Source organism: Passer montanus, unplaced genomic scaffold, assembly GCF_014805655.1.
Source record: "Passer montanus isolate IOZ18808 unplaced genomic scaffold, ASM1480565v1 scaffold81, whole genome shotgun sequence".
NCBI classification, from domain to species: Eukaryota; Metazoa; Chordata; class Aves; order Passeriformes; family Passeridae; genus Passer; species Passer montanus.
The window spans coordinates 2,092,550-2,093,634 of NW_024373368.1; the positions used below are offsets into that span (position 1 = coordinate 2,092,550).

At 57.7% G+C, this 1,085-nt stretch overlaps 1 protein-coding gene across 1 annotated transcript in view; it reads right to left on the minus strand.

Moving 5' to 3' along the window:
• Window positions 1-517, minus strand: part of AUTS2 (activator of transcription and developmental regulator AUTS2) — a 773,887-nt gene extending 773,370 nt beyond the window's left edge. The window contains exon 1 of the mRNA XM_039732931.1: window positions 63-517. Coding sequence (XP_039588865.1) covers window positions 63-353 — 291 coding nt within the window. The 5' untranslated portion in view covers window positions 354-517. The remainder of the gene's footprint in view (window positions 1-62) is intronic.
• Window positions 518-1,085: the final 568 nt, after the last annotated feature.

Genomic DNA, 1,085 nt, shown 5'->3' on the forward strand with positions numbered 1-1,085 from the left:
CGGGGGCTCCCCCGCCGCTGCCCCCACACAATGAGGCGCACACAAAGCGCCGCCGCTCCTACCTCCAGCGCCTCGAAAGTGACGAAGCTGGACATCGCGAAACCGTCGATAATGTCCTCTTCGGCCGAGGAGGACTCCCGCCGCTTCCTCCGGGGGGGCCGCGGCCGGGACGGCGGCGGGGGCCCATTGTCTTCCTTCTCCGAGCCCGAGGAGGAGAGCGCGGCGGCCCCGGGGCCGGCGGCCCCGCCGGCGGCACAGCCGCGCCGCCCGCCTTTGGCTCGCCGCTCCCGGTCGCGCTGGGACCGCGATCGCCGCTTCTTCCGAAGCCCGTTGCATCGCGCCGGGCCATCCATGTCTCTCGCCGGCTCTCCCTCTCGCTCTCGTCCCCCCCCGCCCCACCGCAGCCACAAATCCGGCTCCCCCGGCGGAATAACGGGGGAGGGAGGGAGGGAGAGAGGGAAGGAGAAAGGGAGGGAGGAGAGGACAGCAAGGGGGTGGGGGGGATGAAAGAATCCGAGTGCGGTTCCACCACCACCAGCAGCAAGCACCAAATGTAAGAGATTCCTATAAGCGAGCCAAGGAAAGTAATGGCTGATCTCAGGTCGCCTTTGTAAAAAAAAAAAAAAAAAAAAAAAAACCCAGGGAGAAAAAAAAAAAAAAAAAAAAGCCTCACCAAGCAGGCAATAAATCAGAATAGCGGAATGCTTTGATCAAGGGGCTGGGAGGGCGAGGATCTTCGAAAGAGAGGAAAAAAGGTTGAGAAGAAGGGAGAAAAAATAAAGAAAGGAGACCCGCTGGAAGGAGGGAGCTGAGAGTATTTCCTTGCACAAAATTTATTTTCTTTCTTCCTTTCCTCCCCAACTAAAAGAAGTTCCAGGGGGGGAAAAAATATATGTAGATGTACAGAACTCCCTTTCTGTCTGCGTGTGTGTGTGTGTGTGTGTGCAGGGAAGGGTGCAGCCTTCCCCTCCCCACCAACACGCACTCCTCTCCCCCTCCTCCTTTATCTCCCTGGATCAAACACAATAATAATAATAACGATGCATCCAGATGCAATTTTCTCAGGCACCGACCAGGGATGGACT